At 39.3% G+C, this 21,718-nt stretch overlaps 1 protein-coding gene across 24 annotated transcripts in view; it reads left to right on the top strand.

The window, feature by feature from the left end:
• The first annotated feature begins 18 nt into the window (after positions 1-18).
• Positions 19-21,718, top strand: part of CFI (complement factor I) — a 71,880-nt gene continuing 50,180 nt past the window's right edge. For 15 of the 24 annotated variants that reach the window (XR_012435015.1, XR_012435011.1, XR_012435014.1 and 12 more), the window contains exon 1: positions 12,898-12,982. Coding sequence is in view for 4 of the 24 variants with exons in the window: in XM_045392751.2 (XP_045248686.2) it covers positions 12,926-12,982 (57 nt within the window). In the remaining 20 variants the exon portion in view is untranslated. Of the gene's footprint in view, positions 135-12,897; positions 12,983-21,718 lie in introns of those variants that run through there. The other 9 variants (XM_074040290.1, XM_074040286.1, XM_074040284.1 and 6 more) reach the window with 1 other exon arrangement.

Here is a 21,718-nt window from a genome sequence, read left to right as displayed (position 1 = left end):
AAGTGCTGCGGCAATGCTGCTCTTGGAGATAGCTGGCGTTAGGGATCCGCCTTCTCTTCCAGAGGCGGGGTGGGTTTCTGTTTGGTTCCCGCCCTGACTGCCAGAACAACTGCCAGCACCTTGCAAGAAACAAGGTTGGTTTTTGAAGTCCGTGCCGACTGGCTGGGCGCATTTGCGCATTTGCTTCTCAGACTAAATGGTCCCCAACAGCGCTCAATAGTTTGTTGCTAACTTCAGCAACTGTGTGGACAGGTCTCTGAGGTATCTGAGCCGCGCTATGTCCAGTGGATCTGGTCGCCTCAGAACCTGTCACAGCCGGCGGAAGCGTTTGTCTGAGTTTCTTGTTTCTTCCCGACCTTTTGATTTTCGCACCACTGAGCGCTCAGCTGTGCTTGTTCTTTTGCGCTATGGTCTCACTAATTAGAGGGAAAAAAGCAATGCATGTGTTTGTGTAATTTTAAAGAAACTATGCTGTCTTATAGAAAACCAAACCATCTTTTGTACCGGGTATTCATTCAAGTATGTTTTGAGCACCGACAGGATGTGAAGCAGACTGTGCTGGAGGCTCCTCTCCCTCTTCTCGCCTTAAGCCCCTTATATTTGACATCTGCTTCCTCCACATTCTCCAAAGCTTCTCTCACAAATAAAGGTAGTCACTTCCCATTTATTAAATTTGGCTGGAGCCTTTTACAACCAAACCCTCTGAGACCTTACCTTGATATTGACATCGTGTTTAGAAGAGGGTGGAACTTGGTACCTATCTAACTGAGAGGGTTATTGTAAGGGGGATTTTAAAATACCTTTGTAGGCGGGGTGCGGTGGCTCACGCCTGTAATCCCAGCACTTTGGGAGGCCGAGGCGGATGGATCACTTGAGGTCAGGAGTTCGAGACCAGCCTGGCCAATACGGTGAAACCCCTTCTCTACTAAAAATACAAAAATTAGCCGGGCATGGTGGCGCACACCTGTAATCGCAGCTACTCGGGAGGCTGAGGCAAGAGAATCGCTTGAACCGGGGAGGCGGAGGTTGCAGTGAGCCGAGATCACGCCACTGCACTCCAGCCCAGACGACAGAGCAAGACTTGGTCTCAAAACAAACAAACAAAATAAGTGAGAGAAGAAACTTTACTTTTTCTTTTTCTTTTAGTTTAGTAAATGATGCAATTTGATTTTAACGAATGTTGATCTTTTTATGGGCCTATATACGTGTAAGTGTATTATTTTTGAAACAAAAAATGAAAATTACCTATTTAGTGTGAAACCTTTGCTTGTCTTTTGCTGTGTATTGGCTCAGTTCTGAATTGAACTTAAGATTGTCACATACAGATTTCATTTTCAACTGAAATGAGATGATTTCTGTCTTTACTCTTAAAACTTAGAAAAAGCTTGCTTGAACAAGAAGTTTAAAAGTATGTCAAAATGTTTATTACTGTCCTAAACATGTCAAGCTGCTCTTCTTTCTCAGAAATCCAAAACTTGTAGAAGCATAAATCAGGCCAGGCACCGTGACTCACGCCTATAATCCCAGCATTTTGGGAGGCCAAGGCAGGCGGATCACCTGAGGTCAGGAGTTCAAGACCAGCCTGGCCAACATGGTGAAACCTTGTCTCTACTAAAAATACAAAACTTAGCCGGGCGTGATGGTGGGCGTCTGTAATCCTAGCTGCTTGGGAGGCTGAGGCAGGAGAATCGCTTGAACCCGGGAGGCAGAGGTTGCAGTGAGCCAAGATCGCACCACTGCATTCCAGCCTGGGCAACAGAGCGAGAATCTGTATCAAAAGAAGAAGAAACACAAATAAGTAAATTTCATCTTATATCTACAGTCATACATTCACAAAGTTCTTCCTCTTTTCTCAAAGTCAGGTGCTCAGGCTGAGAAGATTCAAGGAAAGGGTTCCTCATCTAGTCATACAGTTGTGTTCAAGGGGAAGGAGAATACTGTTCAGTTTTGTTCTGCAATTCCCACTGGTGGTTTTCAGTAAGACTTGAGACTTCCTTACTCTAAAGTCCAAGCAGCAGTGGAAACATTTCAAGGTCCCTTTTTGCAATACAACTTTTCCAAATATTCAATTTTTATTTAAACCCAAAAATCTTGTCACTCGAAGTAAAACGATTTTCTCCAGGGCCTGAAGATCCTTGTTCAACTAGTTCATGTGATGAAAATGTCTGTTAAGTAGGTGATATGGTTTGGATGTTTGTTCCTTCCAAATCTCATGATGCTGAAATTTTATTCCCAGTGTTGTAGATGGGACCTGGTGGGAGGTGATTGGATCATGGGGGCAGAATTCTCATGAGTGGCTTAGCACCATCCCTTTGGTGATAAGTGAGTTTTCAGTCAGTTCACTTGAGATGTGGTTGTTTTAAGAGTCTGTGACTTCATCCATCTCTCTCTTGCTCCCACTCTTGCCATGTGACATACTGGCTCCCCATCACCTTTCGCCATGATTGTAAACTTCTAGAGACCTTACCAGAAACTGATGCCAGCCCCTTGCTTCCTGTAAAGCCTCCAGAACCATAAGCCAATTAAACCTCTTTCTTTATAAATTACCTAGCGTTGGGCATTTCTTTATATAAATGCAAAAAAAAAAAAAAATGCTAGTTTCTGCAGCCATTCTTCATCTTCAAAGAATTTGGTAAAATCTGGGCTACTGTTTTCTTGAATGTATTTCTATGATTCACTTTCTATGTCAAGCGTCCTGTTAAGGAGCAGAATCTGTATTAGTTTCTCTCACTCCAATCCATAGTGTCAATAAACATTATTTTGCATAATTTCTGTAGGTCAGAAATTAAGGAGCAGCTTAGCTGGATGATTTTGACCCAGGGTCTCTCATAAGGTTGCAATCAAGATATCACCTGGGGCTGCAGTCCACTGAAGACTTGACTAGGGCTAGAGGATCCTTTTCTGAGGGAGCTCCCTGACATGCCTAGCAAGCTGATGCTGCCTATTGCCAGGCGCCAGTTCCTTGCCATACGGACCTCTTTACAGGGTGCTTGAGTACTGACATGACATGCCAGCTGGCTTCCCCCAAAATGATCTGCTAAGCCATAAGATTTATGCATGTGGAAGGAGATTTATATGGGCCTTGTCCAGGTTTTCACATAGTTTAAAAAAAAATTTTAGAAGTGAATTGCCCTGCGTTTGATAAGTCATCTTCATAGCATCATCTAGAACTTTTTTGATTTTTGCTCCAAAACTTTCTGACACCAGCACTCTCTGGGAAGAAAGCAGTGAGTTGTGAATATGTCAGGATTTTAATGAGAATTGAAATCTCTAAAGAAACCAGTCCTTGATAGGATACCGTAAGTAGATACTGACACAGTTCTTCCAAAATGTACCTTCTGTTTCCAATATGAAGACAAGACAATAAATATATCTTTACCTTTGCTTCTTTGCAGCAGTGTTTCATAGAAGAAAAATTTTCTTGAATTTTGCCGTAATTTATAAATCTTACAAATGCTACTCTATGACATTTGTTGTTGAAATCTGTTGATTCATCAACCTGGATGAGAAATTGTTAGGTTCTTTTGATGCTATGCAGCATTATGTGACATGTCATCAATCACATCAGTTTATCAAACTTTGAAAGTGAAACTGTTTTAGTTTGCCATTACATCATATGCTGGCGTCTTACTCTCTGTAATTATACATACTGAAATTATGAGGTCCCATCAATTGTGGGGCTTTTTCCTTTTCGGGTCAAAAAGTTCTTCTGCTAAATAACTTGCTTTCTGGACCTTTTTACTGAAGGTCACTTAAAAAAAATACATTCTTTACTCTGGGTTTCCAAAGGTCATATAAAATTATCTGCTCTTTTACTATGGTTTGCAGTTAAGTGTCTTTTCAATTTTGCTGGAGATAAGTTGTGATTCTTCATTACTAACTTTATCAGAATTATTAAGATTTAGAATTATCTTCCATCTCCCAGTTCATCTTCAAAAATCACCACATTGGACTATAAGTCATGTTTGTAAAACACAGATGCTAATAAAGTATAAAATAAACTAAACAAAGAAATTTTTTTAAAAAATTTTATCTTCAAATGCAATTCACTTTTAACCTACAAGCTCCATGTGTCAGGCCTCTGAGCCAAGCCTGCATGCATACATCCAGATGGCCTGAGGCAACTGAAAACTACAAAGGAAGTGAAACAGCCTGCTCCTGTCTTAACTGATTGACCAACCTTTAGACATTCCATTATGACCTGTTCCTGCCCTGCCCCACCCGATCGATTGATCGACCTCGTGACATTTTTTTCTGGACCATGAGTCTTATGATCTCCCCACCATGCACCTTGTGACCCCCTCCTCTGCTGACAATAGATAGCCACCTTTAACTATAACTTTCCACTGCTTACCCCAGTCCTATAAAACTGTCCCACCCCTACCTTCCTTTGCTGACTGTCTTTTTGGACTCAGCCCACTTGCACCCACGTGAAATAAACAGCCTTGTTGCTCACACAAAGCCTGTTGGTGGACTCTCTTCACATGGACGTGCGTGACACCATGTTTTGCAATGTTTACAACATTAGCAAAGCAACAGGGAGGCATTTGAGTTATGGGGCATTAAAATTCCTTCCTTAAAATATTATCTTTATCTATTACATCAGGAGAGTTCATTAGCTGTCAGTTGACTGTGAATAAGGGGAGGCCAGGGAAGATCAGGAAATGTAAATCAGGAAGGATAGGCTGATGTTGTCAACCTATTGTCTCTCCCTCTCCCTCAACCTATTATCCCTCCTTCTTAATTCAACACCCACCAGTCATCAACAGTACCCCTTGCCTTCCATCAAAAGCTGAGAATGGACTCAGTGAAATGAATATAGTTGTGTGGAGCACTGTCATGTTTGTGAATGACCTCTAGCAAAATTCCTAATAGAGTTATTTGATCACTAGTCATCACTACAAGTGTTGGCATTACATGGAGAAAGAAGTTCAAAAGAATGTAAAAAAAAAAAAAAAATTCCAATCTCTTCTGGAATCCCTAGTAACCGTTCCTAGACTCCTAATAACATCTGCAGAGACTCACACTAGACTATAAGCTCCTGAAGAGTGAGAACTACATCTTCTTTGTTTTGGTATCCTAAGTACTTAGTACAGTGCCTGGAATAAAATTGATGCCCAATAAATATTTGTTAAATGGAACCGAATTCCTCTATGCTTTGAATTTCTGCTCATGCCTTGAAAACCTACTTATTAACAAATGATCATAGAATGATGGTCAAAAAGACAAAGAAAATATAAAAGAGATGGAGGGAAGAAAGTATATATGTACAGTCTAGTTGTGGTATTCAAGATCTAAGAAGGTGTCCATCCAGTTGTTTTAGTGAAAGGTTAGGACATCTAATTAAAATACCCAGTAAGGAGATACAGATGTTCCTCAACTTAGGATGGGGTTATATCCCAATAAACCCATCATGAGTTGAACATATCTGAGTAGAAAATACATTTAATACATGTAACCTACTGAACATCATAGCCTAGCCTAGTCTACCTTGAAGGTGCTTGGAACACTTACATTAGCTTACAGTTGGGCAAAACTATCTGGCAGCACAGCACACTGGAAAGTCTCATTTGTTGCCGCTGCCCAGCATCATAAGAGAATATTGCATGCGTATCACTAGCCAGGGAGAAGATCAAAGTTTAAATTTGAAGTACAGGTTTTGCTGAATGCTTATTGCTTTCACACCATTGTAAAGTAGACAAATTATTCAGTGTAACCATTGTAAGTTGGGAGACTGTATTGCTAATGGCAGCAAAGAGGGCTGCTGGCTAGGAATAGGGCTGAAAATTTTTATATTAGAACAAAATTGTAAAAGTACTTAGCTGAAGCTAGGCATGTAATCCCAGCACTTTGGGAGGCTGAGGGGGGCAGATCACTGTAGGTAAAGACTTCGAGACTAGCCTGGCCAACATGGTGAAACCCCGTCTCTACTAAAAATGCCAAAATTGGCTGGGCTTGGTGGCATGGGCCTGTAATCCCAGCTACTGGGGAGGCCAAGGCAGGAGAATCACTTGAACCCAGGAGGCTGAGGTTGTAGTCAGCATCAGCCAAGATCGCGCCACTGTACTCCAGCAACACAGCAAAACTCCACCTAAAAAAAAAAAAGAAAGAAAGAAAGACTGGGCGCTGTGGCTCACACCTATAATCCCAGCACTTTGGGAGGCCAAGGTGGGTGGATCACGAGGTCAAGAGATCGAGACCATCCTGGCCAACATGGTGAAACCTCGTCTCTATTAAAAATACAAAAATTAGCTGGCCATGTTGGCACGCACCTGTAGTCCCAGCTACTCGGGAGGCTGAGGCAGGAGAATCACTTGCACCTGGGAGGCGGAGGTTACAGTGAACCAAAATCATGCCACTGCACTCCAGCCTGGTGACAGAGCAAGACTTCGTCTCAAAAAAAAAAAAAAGTACTTAGTCAAGGTGCCATTAATTGTAAATATTAATGTGAACTCATGACTTTCTCTTTTATTTGTTTTTTATTATGAAAATTTCAAACATAAACAAAAGTTGATAGAACAATATAATGAACCTTTCTCTATACAACACTCACCTTCAATCAGCCTTTCGCAAATGTTTTCCTCCGTTTCCTCACTGTTATTATTAAAATTATTATAGCTAGAGTGTTTTATAGTAAACATTCTGTTCATAAATCTCCAGCAGAGGACTTTTTAAAAAACATAAGCACAAAACCATTACAACACCTAACAAAAATAGTATTTTCTTAGTATTAGCGAATATCCAGTCCATGTGGAATTTTCCCAAGTTATTTCAAAATATCTTTTAATAGTTGGATCAATCAAATGAAGATCCAAACAAGGGCCATCCATTGTATTTTATTGATTTGTCTCTTAATTTTCTTTTATTCTATGTCAGTTTCCTCTCCCTGTTCCCCCCCCCGCCCCACCCCATAGCATTTATTTGTTGAAAAAACTGAGTCTTTTGTCATGTAGAGTTTCCCACCTTCTCACTGATTACATCCTTGTGGTGGTATAAATTGTTTTTATATCCTCTGTATTTCCCATAAACTGGTAGTTAATTGATAGTGAGATCTACAGACTTGATTGTGTTCAGGTTCTTTTTTTTTTTCTCTCTCTCTTCTGCAAGAATACTTCCTACTGTCCCATGAAGAGGCACATAATGTCTGGTTGTCTCTCTTTGGGGATGATATCAGTCAGCGGGATCAGTGTTATCAGCCTCATCCACCTCTTAGAGTTCCCTGCCAGCTTTTCACCTAATGGTTTTAGCAGCCGTTGGTGATCATCACTAGGTCCATTGGCTCATAAGGTAGTGCAAAATAGTAATATGATAATTCTATCATTTCTTTTGCAATTATTAACTGAAATAAAGAAATTTCCTTTTTTATTTCAATTTTTTGCTATCATTGTTCTTTGCAATGCTTAAAATATTTAATCTTTGGCTTGTGAGAGCCCCTTCAAGTCTTTCAGAACCACCAACTAGCTTGCGATGGCTTCCTTGCTTTCCGGTACAAAATATTTCTTTTACATTTTATGCCCCAGATGTGGAATTGCACTTTCTCCAAAGAGCCTTGTTTTTTAAAATGGAAAATGGTATGTAGAGAAGACAATCTGCCACTAAGGAGTGCTCATTGCTTCTGGATTGTTAGGACTTCTAGGCCTTATCAATGGACACAATGGACAACTAAGAGGTAATTATTTTTAGAAAGAAAAAAAACTGGGGGTCATAGTGACATTTCCAATTCAAAGTTAAGTCTACAGGGTTTCCATTTCTTTGAATTTAAACTTGTGTTTGTCTTACCCTGAAATTCTTATGACATTGGCATAATTACTTGTTTGCCTTAACCTCCATATATATATATATATATATGTTGTCAAGTAAGTATTATTAACGGTAAGACTATTGAATACTACTTAGTTTGCTAATATTTTGTTTAGAATTTTTGCGTCTATATTCATAAGTGAGGTTGGTCTTTTTCTTTTTATTGTGCTGTACTTCTGTTTTTGTAGATTCTGATTGTAGAAGTCTGCCTTCAATGACTGCAGGAGAAGGGTGGGATACGAGGCCTCAGGGGTTTGCCTATGGCTTGCCTCTTAAGTGCAGAGTCTCCCTCAACTTGATGGAGGCTGGTGTCGTCTAGAATGCTTCTCTGCTTCTGCCTCAGTGTCCACTCAAGGGGTTCTGGGTTAGAACATGTGCTACAGAGAGCCTTACTGTAGGCTTTAGCCTGGAGTAAATTCTCAAGTTGCCCCTGTGTGGGCCACTGGCTCAGATGTTCTTCCCTTTATTTATTAATTATTTAGTCCATCACTTCTCTCAGATTCTACTGTTTCTATTTATTCTGTGGTCTTTTGTATTTTGGATACCTTGTTGTCACCTATATGAATTTGACACTTCTTAAGCTCATTTAAGTTTTGCAGTTAATCTTTTCCTGTCTACTATATGTATTCTAGTAATTCCTCACTGTTTATGTCCTATTAATGAATCCTTCTTCATTTTTCAATGGTGCAGTGGAATTACTTTTATTTTTATATTTATTTTCATTGAGATCATAGGAGGAAAGAGACTTAAACTGAATAAAATTTCAGTCCTCATGAGCACTTTACATTTTCTTTTTGTTAACTGCTGTATTAGTCCATTCTTGCACTGCTATAAAGAAATACCTGAGACTAGATAATTTATAAAGAAAAGAGGTTTAATTGGTTCATGGTTCCACAGGCTGTATAGAAAGCATGATGCTGGCATCTGCTCAGGTTCTGGGGAGGCCTCAGGAAACTTACAATCATGGCAGAAGGCAAATGGAAAGCACATACATTACGTGGCTGGAGTAGGAGCAAGAGAGAGGGGACATTTTAATCAGAAAGGATCAGAAACAGTCCTCATTCACATGGAACAGGCAACATATACACTTAAAAGTTTTCCCCAGGCCTTATCTTCCACCTTCTGACATAATATAATAGTCAGAGATCTGGATCATCTGGATTTTCCATAAGTCACCATGGTTGTTTTTCCATTGATAGCATTACTTTGATCAGAGGAGATGAGGAAGTAGCATGATAAATACTTTGGTAAGACACATGTGCTCCAGAGAGTAAGAAATAAAGCCTGGCAAATCAGTAAAATTTTTAGGAAACCAGTGTTCAGGAACCTGCTGGAACATCCTCTAATGTAAAAGACAAATTTTTGTATCTTGTACTTTCTTTAACAAAGAAGGAAGCACAAAACCTGATGAGACTTTTTGGATGCTGGGAGCGAATATTCTGCACTAGGGAATACTGCTCTAGCTGCCAAAGCAGAAAAGGTTTCTGCAGTGGTCCAACAGACTGTATAGCATCAGAAGTCTCAGTGATGGGGGAAAAATGCTGTGAGGTGTTTGAGGAAGATCGTGTGGGAGAACCACAATATAGGATCTCAGGGTTCTGAAGCAAGGCCATGCCATCTGCAGCAGAGAATTGTATGTCTTTTGAAAACCAATTTGTATATTACTGGTTCCTGGTAAATGCAGAATAATGAATCATAGGACACTACATCACCATATGGCCAGAACTGCCTATTATTCTCTGGATCCAAATGGACCCACAAAGCAGGCCTAGCAAAAATGTATTGTAAGATAGAAGTGTGATATCCAGAGCCAAACACAAACAGGACCAGAGGTATGAGCAAGGTGCATAAACAGGTAGCAGGTAGGCCAGACTGCCCCTGTCCCCAGCATCCAAACAGTTGTACTCATGCCGCTTCCTCATCTCACACCTATAGCTTCCTGGGGAATCTGGTATGACCAGCTGAAGGAGGAGAGAAAAGGTCACATTTTGTTTACAGATGGGTTGGCTTGGTATATAGGTACAAGTTGAAAATAGACAGAGGCTGCATTACAGCCACACTTTGGAGTGGTTTTGAAAGACAGTGGTGAGAGAAAGTCCTCCCAAAGGGCAGAGCTGCAGGTGGTACACCTGGTCATCCACTTTGTGTGGAAAGGGAGGTGGCCTGAGGCTAGACTTTATGTAGAATCACAGGCAATAGTGATTTCCTGACCATCTTTTGTTCCTGAAATGAAAAATATTCAAAGATCAAGAGCAAAAAGTTCTGGGATACAAACAGTAACTTTACCCTGAGAAGTGAATAGTAACCAAGGGTTCAGACCACTCCTGAAAGAGACTGTGGGTCATGTCATCAGGTACGTCACTGACATCAGCAGAGGTGGGAGGTCAGAGTGAAGGGAATCTAGAATGGATGCATGTACATACAGGAGTGGGCATGAAGTATAAAAATCTTTGTATTACATGTTCATGCCTACCAGAAAGCATCTACCGAGAAAAGGCACTAAATAACCAACAAAATGGCTCAGCCAATTTGTCCCAACAAAATTATTGAGCCAAAATGACTGAGTCTCAGTTATCAGCCACCCCAGTGCTGGCACAATGGGCACAAGAATGAAGTGCCCATGGTAGCAGAGATAGAGGCTACCCATGACACCAATAGTATGGACCCCGAGGCTTATCTAGCTCACATCATTAACAAATGCCCAACCTGACAGCAGCTGACACTAATACTGTCCCCACAAGATGGCACAATTCATCAAGGAGACCAACTAGTCACTTAGTAGCAAGTTAACTACATCTGATTCTTTCACTTTTTGAAGGGTCAGTGGTCTATTCTTACAGGAATAGACATATATTTGAGGTATGAGTGTGCCTTTCTTGCCTGCAGGGCCTCTGTTAGCACTATAATCCAGAGAATTATAGAGTGCTTAATTATCTACCAAAGATCACATCCTGCCAGACAAGGCTACCCACTTTACAGCAAAGCAGGCCCAGGAGTGGGCCTGTGATCATGCAATCCCCTGGTCATATCACATACCACACCACTCAGAAGCTGGTGGACTTACAGAATGTTGGAATGGGCTGCTGAGGGCAGAGCTGAGGTGCCAGTTAAATGCAAAACTTTGTGAGAATGGGGTGCTATCCTCCAGGAAGCAGTATATACATTCAATCAAAGACTTTCATATAGCCTTGTATTCCCAATAGGAAGAATATGTGGGCCTGGGAACCAAGGAATAAAGGCAAGAATGACCACACTTACCATCACCCCCATTAACCAATTGGGAACTTTGTGCATCTTGTCTCCACAATTGTAGACTCTGCAGGGTTCATTGTCTTGGTCTCCAAAGGACTATACTTTCACCAGGGGCAAGCAAGAATCCCATGGAATTATAAACTAGAGCTGTTGCCTGGTGTACACTGAGCTCTTTGTGTCTAGGGACCAACAAGAAAGAAAGAGTCATAATCCACAAGGGTAATTGACCATGATCATTCCGAGGAGGTAGGGCTGCTATTACTATAACGTGGGCAGGGAGGAAGATGTGTAGAACCCACATAACCTACTGGGGTACCTCTTTTTGTTGCTGCTGTTGTTGTTTCTTTTTTAAGAGAGGCTCTCTCTTTGTCACTCATGCTGGAGTACAGTGGTGCAATCATGGCTAACTGCAGCCTCAACCTCTCCCTGTGTTGCCCAGGCTCATCTCAAACTCCTGGCCTCAAGCAATCCTCCTGCCTTGGCCTCCCAAAGTGCTGGGATTATAGGAGTGAGCCACCATGTCCAGCCTGCTCTTGTGACAGTAGGGATACAAATGGCAACTTTTGCCTGAGAAACAAAAGTAACCAGGGGCTTAGACCGCTCGTGAAGGAGATTGTGGGTCATGTCATCCAGTAAGTCACCGAGACCAGCAAAGGTGGGAGGTCAGGGTAAAGGGAATCTAAAATGGATAGGAAGGGGGCCAAGGGTGAGTATCAGCTACAGCCCCAAGATCAACTGCAAGGGTGGGAGCTGTAGTTTTTCCCATTCACTTCCTCTTCTAAGTTTTCTCTCAAGAATAGAGGCCCACTGAAATTTTTAAGGAGCCACTCCTGGATATATATGGAACATAGATCTAAAAGGTGCAAGTATGTACTCTGAAAGACACAGAGATGAGTTTCCCAGAACCCCTGTCAAGGAAGGTCTTGCTACCTGGCTGTAAAGAATGTAGTCAGAAGATACCTCCTCCTGATAGCACATAACTGTCAGATCCTTCCATGTCTGCCTTAGCTACAGAAAACTATCTCACCTAAGTATATGCCCTTCTTGGGCAATATATAGTAGGGGACCGAGCAAGGCAGAATATAATGGCCCAACCATTTATACTGAAATCAGGGGCCCTGTGACAGGTCACACTCACTCCAGTTCAACTTCTCCCTCTGCTCACCCCTGCTTCCCCTCCCTTGCTTGTACGGGTATCGATCCCTAACAAACACTTGTACCCCATGCTCACTGTCTCAAGTCTGCTTCTGGTGAACCCAATTGTGTCAGCATTTCTGCTATCACAGATTTATTTCATAAATAGATAAATCCTGCATGATAGTTGGTACTGGCACAAGAATACCTGTTTTTGAAATTTCTTATACTCCAAAAATAAAATTTGATCACAGCACAACAAATACATGATAAAGAAGCTGGTTTCTAGAGTTTTAAATGTATTTTGCAGCCTTTGCTATGGTCTGCTTTTATTCTTACTGTCTCCTAGTCTTCAACCTTAAGTTTAAAGAATTTTATTTTTATTTTACAAAAAATATATATATATATATTGCTTCCAATATAATTTCTGTCTTCCCTGGAATAGAGAATTGAGTCATTGCTCATTAACAGGGTGGGAGGAAATCAGTCTCTTCTAGTGGAAACAAGTTCCTATTGGTCACCTCCCTCTGCTCTTTACTGGGAAGGCCATTTTTTGGTTTCAGTTACGGTAAATCTCTCTGGATTTCAGCCAAATTCTTTTGGAGTTCAAAAGTACAGAGTTCTTTAGGAGGCTTGTTCTTTTGAAATATTTTTTCAGAGGTTAAAAATTAAATTTCAAAAGAATACCTGGGGTGGAAAAGAGTTCTCAGCAGAGACAAAGACCCCGAACACCTCCAACATGAAGCTTCTTCATGTTTTTCTGTTATTTCTGTGCTTCCACTTAAGTTTTTGCAAGGTAAGCAATTCAATCTTTATGCAAACAATTTTAATTGATAGTTTAAAGGTTGTAAAAATATAGAAAATAATCTTAAATTTATAATTTTGACTTAAATATTACATAGTTCAGTTACCAACCATGCCACTCTATAGTCAGCAGCAAATGTTTTATGTTAATATCTTGATAAAATAGTTTTTTTAAAAAATAGCTCTTTTTATATGCTTATATATGCAGAGGCATTGCACTGAGCAAGAGTTTTACTAATACAGGCTGTGATTTATTATAATTGTAGTAAATAAAAAATATTTACCAAGTTCCTCCTGTGTGTAAGGTACAGTACGAGAAAGACAGTGAGACTGATCTCTTCCTTCAGTAACCTTTTAGTACACTCTATAGTTATAGAAAGGGGAAATAGTAAGCAAATTTGAAACATCTGAAAACACAAAAGTACAAGTTACAAGACAGTATACATTTAATTGTCAAAAGTGTTACAAATATGTGGTAAAGGACTTTAATGAGAGGACAAATCACTTCATGCTGAGAGGTTATGAAGAGATTATGGATCAAGTAGGATTTGAGCTGAACCTTTAATTCTGTATTACATGTGATCAGTGGTGAGAAAAAGGAGTGATTTCCAGCTTTTTTAGCCAGGAAAAGCAGCAAGTGCTACCATAGGAAGGCAGCAACGCACCAGGCCCCTCCAAATAAATGAATTCATTTGATCAGAATGAAGGGTTTGTGGGCTACAAAGGAACTCGAAACTGAAATGACATGTTGTATTGAAGTTAGAGTGTGAAGTTAGAGTGTTAAGGTGAAAAATGTTTACAACATTTTAGATACTTACTGATGATTGCCAACTTTGGTGGCAATCCAAAACTATCTTGTCTTAATGCCAGCTTGTAGAAGAAAATATTTAAAGAAAACTACTTAAGAAAACACATTTTAAGATTCTTTTTTTTTTTTTTTTTTTTTTTTTGAGACGGAGTCTGGCTCTGTCGCCCAGGCTGGAGTGCAGTGGCGCGATCTCGGCTCACTGCAAGCTCCGCCTCCCGGGTTTACGCCATTCTCCTGCCTCAGCCTCCCGAGTAGCTGGGACTACAGGCGCCCGCCACCTCGCCCGGCTAGTTTTTTGTATTTTTTAGTAGAGACGGGGTTTCACCGTGTTCGCCAGGATGGTCTCGATCTCCTGACCTCGTGATCCGCCCGTCTCGGCCTCCCAAAGTGCTGGGATTACAGGCTTGAGCCACCGCGCCCGGCCTAAGATTCTTGTAACTTCTAAAATAGTTGCTATCATCATTGCAATGTTTATAATAGAGAATAAATGGAAATAACTAAATGCTTATTAATAAGACACTGGTTAAATTATTGTATATTCAAAATTGAACTATTATGTAGCCATTGAAATGACAATTTATCTAAATAAAAAGTCCTTACTACAATTTTATTTTTATTGAAGAAAACACACGTATGTGTGTGTGTGTTTATATGCATACATATATAAATGCATACTTATACCTACTTATATATATGACTAAAAGATCTTATAGTATATGTATTAAATAGTTAATAGTTGCTATCATTGGCTAATAAGATTACTGGTGATTCTATTTTCTGTTTTATACATTTCTGAATTTTAGAATTCAAACTTTTTTTATTCTTTTTTTATTTAAAACAAAGGTGTATTACTTTATAATTAGAAAAATTACTTTTTTGAAAATAAGAAATATTTCAGCTCCCTTTTCTATTCCTGAAAATAGCCTCTTTCTTTTATTGAACAGTCTTCCAAAAACAAAGTTGCCTTCAGTGCTTTAAGAAACAGCATTTAAGAAGGGTTAATCTCAAGTTCATGAAAATTTCAGAACTTCTTAAAATATTTGTTTATGAAAGAAAGTGGAATTTTTAAATTCTACTTGCTAAGAAGTAACCATTTTTAAGTTGTTACTCTTAAAGACAATATAATTAGTGTTCATATAGTTTTAAAACAAATCTAAGTTTTCAAAATGAAATGAAGTATGTGCAGCTGGGATACATTTTTAAGAGCTGAGGGTAAGTTTCTGCCTAAGGGATAAAAAGTATCCCCTTCCTTATTATTATTATTTTTTAATCAGAACATCTTGATGGACTGATGCTAAGGTGGATGATGTCAATGACTGGGATAGATGGCAGTGAGATAGAATTAAGTTGCTCTGAATAGTGAAAGAAGAAAAGCAGTTTTACTGAACCTCAGACGAGGAAACTAGAGGATTCAGAAAAGATGAAAAAGAAACCCGTAGCACAGTGGGAGTGGCTGCTGGTGGTAGGAATAGGGCCTTATGATGGTAGGAATAACCAAAGGATGTTCAACAACAAGGAAACTGGCTGGGTGAGGGGGTTCACACATGTAATCCCAGTACTTTGGGAGGCTGAGGCAAGAGGATTGCTTGAGCCCAGGAGTTTGAGGCTGCAGGGAGCTATGATCATGCCACCATATTCCAGCCTGGGTGACACAGCAAGATCCTGTCAAAACAAAAAACAAAACAAAAAAAAAACAGAAGCCAAATGTTTCAGTCAATATGATTACTTACTGTAATTGTCCTGTGACATAATCACCAACTGATACCCTAAATTTTATTTTACCCTAAAATTTTGTTAAAAACTCAGGCATATACGGGTGGCATTTTAGAGAGAAAGAACTGGGGTAATGTTAAGCAGAATGACAACATCCTGGAAACGAAGGGGGCACACAGGAGGGTATACAGTGCAAGTGATGGCAGTGGAAATGGCAAGGTAGGCAGATCCACCAAAACCAAAAACCAAAAATCCACTTCCACAAAAACCAAAGAGAAGCTGTCAGAACCAACTTTATTTAGAACTGTGGAAAACAGTCAAAGGTTTATAGCACCCAAGCAAATGTTGAATGAAGGAACAGGCAACTAAAAATGGTAGGAAAGCTTTGTGGCATTTTGTGCATGTGTCCTTTGTGTCCTTACCCCGTACACTCCCTGATTTGGCAGTGGTCTTGAAGGGTAGCTATCTATGTTTCTCACTCAGGGAGGGACCCTGTTCCCTAGCACTAGAAAGAACACAGAAGACCTTATTCAAAAATAATGTGTTTGTCTTTTCTATCCTAAAGCCTACCTGAAGGACAGACCCCAGGCACTTGTCTTGGTTTCATCTAACTCAGAACTCAGAGCAGAAAAGCATTAGTATTGCAAAGGACAGGCACTGTAAGATTAATGAGCAATCTCAGCTGTCTGGGGCAAAGGATTACAGTGGAGGTACACAAGAGAGCACCAAAGCATGGGGAAAAGCTAAGATCTTATGGAAAATTAGGGCATTCAAAAGTGCCTGTGTGTAATTGGGAGAGTTTAGGAAGCCACATACATGCTCAGGGCAGGATGCACGCTCAGAAAAACCTCAGAAGACTCTGAGCCTGCACCTCTGGTGGATGTCTAGGTTCAGTCCAAGTATGAAGTGAAAGCTAATGTAGAGTTGTACATGGCCTGGATAAGTGCCCAGGACAGAAACAATCTGCAAAGACTGGGAGAGATTTTGAGATTTTGATTTGTTTTTCTGGGTTTTTTTTTTCTTCTCTCTCTCTGTCTCTCTCTCTCCTCTTGCATTGAAGGAAATCTCTGTCTAAATACTAACCGAATATAAGTCAAAGGAACAGACTTTAAAGACCACATGTGATAAAGAATAGACTTACCAAAAATAGTTTAGAAGTAATCAAACAAACACCAAGCAACCAAAACAAACCCCAAGTAGAAGGAAGAGTCTGATTTCAAGAGTTACTATAAGAGTCAAAATGTCCAGTTTCCAACTAAAAATTATGACGCATGCAAAATACGAGAAAGTATGGCCCATTTACAGAAGAAATGAATATAATCTGTTCCAGAAGAAGCACAAACTTTGGACTCACTAAACAAAGACTTAATGGTCTTTAAAAAAAGAAAAACGCTTTATTGAGTTATGACTGACATATAATAAACTATACATATTTAGTGTACATAACTTGATGAGTTTGAGTTTGGAGATTAATATATGTCTGTGAAAATATCACAACATATGCCATAAACATATTCACCACTTCCAAAAGTTTCCTGTCACCCTCTTTACTTATTATTTTGGGTGTACATATAACAACTCTTAACATAAAAGAAATTATGCTCTTAGCAAATTTTTAAGTATACAATACAGTATTATGAACAATAGGCACTATTCTGTAGTGTAGATCTCTAAGAATTATACATCTTGCATAACTGAAAATTTATACCTTTGACTAGTACTTCCCTGTTTCCCCCTCACCCAGTCCTTGGCAACCACCATCCCACTCTCTGGTTCCATGAGTTTGACTATCTTAGATTCCTGATGTAAGTGGTATTATGTGGTATCTATCCTCCTGTCCCTGCCTTGTTTCACTTAGATTAATGTCCTCTAGGTTCATCCATATTGTCACAAATGACAGGGTTTCCTTCTTTTTTAAGGCGAAATAATGTTTCATTGCATGTATATACCATATTTTCTTTATCAATTCTTCCACAACTGTAGAAGAATTTCCCTTTCTCCATATCCTCAGCTACATTTGTTACCTTTAGCTATTTTGACAATAACCATTCTAACTGGTGTGTGATTTTGATTTTCATTTCCCTAATGGGGTTAGTGATATTAAACACCTTTTGAAGTACCTGTTGACCATTTACATATCTTATTTGAAGAAATGTCTATTCAGCTCCTTTGTCCACTTTTTAAAGTAGACTATTTGGTTTTTTGTTGTAGGAATTCCCTATGTATTTTAGATAGATATTAACCTCTTACCAGATGTATAGTTTGCAAATATTTTCTTCCATTCTATATGTTGTCTTTTCATTTTGTTAAATGTAACCTTTGCTGTACAGAAGGTTTTTAGCTTGATGTAGTCCCGCTTGTCTATTTTTGCATTTGTTGCCTGTGCTTTTGTCGTCATAGTCAAGAAATTATTGCCAAGATTAATGTCAAGAAGCTTATCCTTTATGTTTTATTCTAAAAGTTTTATGATTTCAGGTGTATGTGTAAGTCTTTAGTCCATTTTGAGTTGATTTTTGTGTATGGGATAATATAGGGGTCCAATTTCATTTTTTGCATGTGGATTTCCAGTTTTCCCATTACCATTTATTGAAAAGACTGTCCTTCACCCATTGTACATTGTTGGCTTCCTTGTTGAAGAGCAGTTGACTATCTATGCATGGGTTTATCTCTGAACTTTCTACTTGGTTCCATGAATCTATATGTCTGTTTTTATGAGAGTACCATATTGTTTTGATTACTGCAGCTTTGTGATATTTTTTAAAGTCAGGAAGTGTGATGCCTCTGGCTTTGTTCTTCTTGCTCAAAAAGTTGTTTTGGCTATTCAGTGTCTTTTGAAATTCCATATAAATTTTAGAATTATTTTTTCTATTTCTGTAAAAAAAATGCCTTTGCAATTTTGGTAGAGATTGTATTGAATCTGTAGATTATTTGTGATAGCATAAACATTTTAACAATATTAATTCTTTCAGTGAAGGAATGTGAGTTGTCTTGCCATTTGTGTCTACTTTAATTTCTTTCATCAGTGTTACACAGTCTTCAGGGTACCAGTTTTTCACCTCGTTGGTTAAATTTATTTCTAAGTACTTTATTCTTTTAACTGCTATTGTAAATTAGAAAATTAGATTGTTTTGTTTTGTTAAAGACAGGGTTTTGCACTGTTGCCCAGGTGGGAATGCAATGGCAAATTATAGCCCACTGCAGGCTTGGCTTCTTGTGCTCAAGCGACCCTCCTACCCCAGCCTCCCAAGTAACTGTGACCAAAGGAGCGCACTACCATGCCAACTAATTTTATTTTTTGTGGCAATGGGACCTTGCTATGTTGCCCAGGCTGGTCTCGAACTCCTGGCCTCAAAGGATCTTCCCACCGTGGGGCCTCTCAAAGCATTGGGATATAGGCATGAGCTGCTGTACCTGGCCTGAGATGGTTTTCTTAATTTCTTTCTAGGACAGTTCATTATTGGTGTATAGAAACACCATGATTTTTGTATGTTAATTTTGTATCCTGCAGCTTTAATGTTGCTGTTTATTGTCTTTTCATTTCTACTTGAATAAAACCTTTTATCATTTCTAGAAGGCAGGTGATGTATTTCCTGTTTTGGTTTATTGGGGAAAGTCTTTATCTCTCTTTCATTTTTAGAGGGTAGCTTTTCTGGGTGTAATATTCTTGGTTGGCAGTGGTTTGGGGGTTATTTCTTCCTTTCAACACTTTGAATATATCATCCCACTCTTTCCTGGCCTGCAAAGTTTCTGAAGAAGAAGAAATTTGAAGAATAAATCCACTGATAGTTTTATAGGGTTTTTTGTTTTTTTGTGTGTGTATGACAAGTTGCTTTTCTCTTTCAAAATTGTCTTTTTGTCTTTGACATTTGACAATTTGATTATAACGTGTCTCAGTCTAGACCTTTTTAGGTTAGATATCTTCGTGATCCTTTTGGGGCTCATGAATCCAGATGTCCATTTCCTTCCCTAGATTTGAGATGTTTTCAGGCATTATTAATTTAAATAAGCTTTCTTTCCTTTTCCCTTTCTTTTCTTCTTCTGTAAATAACATAATGCATACATTGGTTTGCTTGATGGTATCCCATGAGTCCTGTAGTCTTTCTTTATACTTTTTAATTCTTTTTTTCATTTTTGTTCCTCTGACCATATAATTTCAAATAACCTATCTTTGAGTTCACTGATTCTCTCTTCTGTTTGACTAAGTATGGTGTTCGAGCTCTCTATTGAATTTTTCAGTTCCATTATTGTATTCTTTTCACCTCCAAAATTTCTCCTTGGTTCTTTTTTATGGTTTCTGTTTGTTGAATATCTCATTTTGCTCATGAATTATTTTCCCCTAATTTTGTGTAGTTGTTTATCTGTGTTCTTTTATAGCTCTTTGAGCTTCTTTAAGATGTTACTTTGAATTATTTGTCAGGCAATTTGTAGGTCTCCAATTCTTTTGAATCACTTATTGGAGCTTTATTTGCTCCTTGGATGGTGTCTTTTTTCTTCATAATCCTTGTAGCTTGTATTAGTGTCTGGATATTTGAAGAAGCAGCCACCTCTTTCAGTCTTTACAGACTGACTTTTGCAGAAAAAGCTTTTCACAAATCAGTTAGCCAGAGATTCTGGGTGGGCCAGCTGGTGGGGCCCATGTAAACAGCCTGTTGCTTGAGACCATGTGTGGGTGAGCCTGGTGCCTGGGTCTACCAGTGGGCCTGGTGCCACTGTCACTGCGTGGGTGGACAGTCTTGATGCCAGTGTCCAAGGGCAGGGTTGCTCTGTTTTTCCCCCACAAGAGAGCTCATGATCCAAAGGAATCTCTTTCTTTGTGTTGCTGTGTAGGGTAAAGGGTGACTCTATAAAGTGAAACTTGTTTTCTTACCCTTTCAATATTTTCTCATATCTTTTTTCTACTTGCATGCTATAACCTCTCACCTTGATCCTGGAGCTCTCATAAAGGTATTTTTATTCATAGATGGTTGTTACATTTGGTGTTTCTGTGGGAAGACAAGTGCTGGGACATTTTGTTCCACCATCTTGCCAATGTCACACTTTTCAACGGTCTTAAATGTGCTCAGAGCTACAAGAAACCCTGATAATAATGTATAAACAAATATAGAATATTAATAAATGGAATTTTTTTGGAGACATAGTCTTGCTCTGTCACCCAAGCTGGAGTGCAGTGGCACAATCTTGGCTCACTGCAACCTCTGCCTCCCAGGTTCAAGTAATTCTCGTGCCTCAGCCCCCTGAATAGCTGGAATTACAGGTGCCCACTACCACGCCCAGCTAATTTTTGTATTTTTAGTAGAGATGGGGTTTCACCATGTTGGCCATCTGGTTTTGAACTCCTGACCTCAAGTGATCCACCCACTTCACCCTCCCAAAGTGCTGGGATTACAGACATGAGCCACTGTGACTGGCCAACAAATAGAAATTTTAAAAAGAAACTAGACAAAATTTCTGGAGTTGAAAAGCACAATAACAAACATGAAAAATTTTCTAATAGGTTTCAGTAGAAGATTTGAGCAGGCAGAAGAAATAGTCAACAAACTTGATGATCACTCCATTTAATTAATTATCCAGTATGAGGAGCAGAAAGAAAAAAGGATGACAAAGAATGAACAGAGCCTATGAGACTTGTGCGACACCATCTAGCATACCACAATATATATATAATGGGAATCCCAGAAGGAGAAATAAGAAAGTAAGAGAGAATATATGGCTGAAAACTTTCCACATTTGATCAAATGCATGGCTGTCCACATTCAAAAAGCTCAATGCAATCCAAGAAGGATAAACACAAAAAGGTCCAAACCAAGATACATTATAATCAAATTGTCAAAACCAAGGATGAAGAAAGTCTTGAAAACAACATAGTCATGAGATTCCATAAGATTAGCAGCAGCTTTCTCATCAGAAACCATGGAGGCCAGATGAAAATTTTATTTGTTGAAAGTAAAAAAACTGTCAACCAAGAATTCTGTATCTGGCAGAACTATGCTTCACAAATGAAGGAGAAATGAAGAAATTCACAGATAAATAGAGGCTGAGGGAGTTAGTTACTAATAGACCTGTCCTACAAGAAATGCACTACAAGTGGCTGGATGTGGTGGCTCATTGCCTATAATCCCAGCACTTTAGGGGAATGAGGCAGGAGCACTGCTTAAGCCCAGGAGTTCAAGACTAGCCTGGAAAACACAGCAAGAGCCCATCTCTATA

This window comes from Macaca fascicularis, chromosome 5 (assembly GCF_037993035.2).
Source record: "Macaca fascicularis isolate 582-1 chromosome 5, T2T-MFA8v1.1".
Lineage (NCBI taxonomy): Eukaryota > Metazoa > Chordata > Mammalia > Primates > Cercopithecidae > Macaca > Macaca fascicularis.
Note: the sequence above shows the minus strand (reverse complement) of the source record. Positions and strands in the feature narration are given on the sequence as shown.